Raw genomic sequence first — 1855 nt, 5'->3', positions numbered from 1 at the left:
CCCCCCCCAAAAAACTCTCCACAGGTACCTGCGTTGTTACTACTTTGCTGTCCGCAGTCTGATCAACATCGGGGGTCTTAATGAACCCGAAACCGTCTTTGAGATTACCTTTCAGATGACTAATTTTTTCTTGGGCGTCTTTGTGTTCTCCAGTTTGATTGGACAGGTAATACAGAGGACACTCTGCCCCATAGCATGAGTCACAGCCCCCAGCATCCTTACTTCATCTGGAGTCCTGATTAGCATCCTTTTAGCATCATTAACTGCAAGTAGTACTAGTAGTAGTAAACGATTGTCTCTTATTCTCCCCCACTTGTCCTGTTTATGTAGATAGATGAATAAACCTGCAATACTCCAGTATCCGTTACTCTGTCTATAGTATTTCACTGGTTCCCTGTGATGTCTTGACTGTCAAAAACAACAAAAGCACATTCATTCTACTGTCTAAGTGAGAGGAGTATTTATTTAGTTTAAACAAAGGTTTTCTTCTTATCATCATAATGTCTCAGATGAGAGATGTCATTGGTGCAGCGACAGCAGGACAGACTTACTTCCGTTCTTCCATGGACAACACTGTGGAGTACATGGTGACCAATCACATCCCGTCTTTGATACAGAACCGAGTCCGCACCTGGTACACCTACACTTGGGACGCTCAGGGCATGCTGGGTCAGTAGTCACTGGATAAAATCTTCATTTCAGTCTTTAAGAGTGTGTGAGAAACGCTTTAATTATAGGACACAAATCAGACGTCAGTGCTACTATTGTGCCAGGTGCAGAAAGTTTTAACACTGAATTAAATAACAATTCTTCATCTCCGTGTTTTCAGATGAGTCCGAGCTGCTGGACAAGATGCCTCTAGTGATGAGAACAGCCATTGCTGTGGACATCAACCTGGCGACCTTCCAGAAGATTGATCTTTTCAAGGTGCACACTCATTAGAAAAAATAAATATATAGCCCAGACAGTAACTGGGAGACTGGGAGATGGTTGGTCAGTTAAATATCTTCATATATTTCCACAGGGCTGTGACCAGCAGATGTTAGTGGACATGTTGCTGAGGCTCAAGTCGATCATTTATCTGCCCGGAGACTTTGTTGTGAAGAAGGTGTGTTAAGTCTTACACAATCATCGTCAACTTCAAATGTGAATGAAACACAACAAATTACTTAATTTTTTAAAAGTTTATCATCATTTTATGCCAACAATTGAGGGACATTAAATACAAAAAAGTAAAAATGTGCTGGGGAGGATAAACTGATGTTGTGTAATCAAACTTGGCAATACGGAGATACTCATTTTAGCCCTGATTCACCGTATGATGACAAGCATACAGACTGTAAAGAGGCAGAGGAAAACACACTTATTTCATTGTGATGACAGATTTTTACATTAGTTACAACTGCATATCCTCCATTGTCGAGTACATTTTTAGCTAACTTCTTTTTTTACCACTTGAACGTCAAAAATATCCAAGTTTTGTTTCTCTAAAATTCATAATTATGATAAAACCTCAGACAGCATTGCATATTTTACGTTTAAATTTGGAAAAATGACTTTATAATCTTATAAAATAGTTCATTGTCAGGGTCTGCAGACCGTGTGGTGACAGTAGGATGACCCAAATGCAGATACTTGGAGCAAAACTATAATTTAACAAAGGGGGAGCGGTTTATTTGTGGCTGGGTAAAGGTACCAAAAAAAGGCAGATGAACACTAAGGCAAAACTAACTAGAACTAAACTGGGAGAAATTACATGCTAAAAAAAAAGAGACAAAGATCCGGTCATTAAGTCTGACGTCACTAGCCGTGTCTGGGCCTAAACTCCGCTGCAGGTCCATATATCAAACGATCA

The 1855-nt window shown here is 39.9% G+C and overlaps 1 protein-coding gene across 1 annotated transcript in view; it reads left to right on the top strand.

Moving 5' to 3' along the window:
• LOC102203196 (cyclic nucleotide-gated cation channel beta-3-like) overlaps positions 1-1855 on the top strand; it is a 25039-nt gene that overhangs the window by 14269 nt on the left and 8915 nt on the right. Inside the window, exons 10-13 of the mRNA XM_005744907.1 lie at positions 25-166; positions 510-669; positions 830-927; positions 1025-1108. Of these exons, the coding sequence (XP_005744964.1) occupies positions 25-166; positions 510-669; positions 830-927; positions 1025-1108 (484 nt within the window). The remainder of the gene's footprint in view (positions 1-24; positions 167-509; positions 670-829; positions 928-1024; positions 1109-1855) is intronic.

The sequence above is a fragment of the Pundamilia nyererei genome, unplaced genomic scaffold (assembly GCF_000239375.1).
Source record: "Pundamilia nyererei isolate P.nyererei 1_Seehausen unplaced genomic scaffold, PunNye1.0 scaffold00150, whole genome shotgun sequence".
Classification (NCBI taxonomy): Eukaryota; Metazoa; Chordata; class Actinopteri; order Cichliformes; family Cichlidae; genus Pundamilia; species Pundamilia nyererei.
This window is presented reverse-complemented; position numbering and strand designations above follow the sequence as displayed.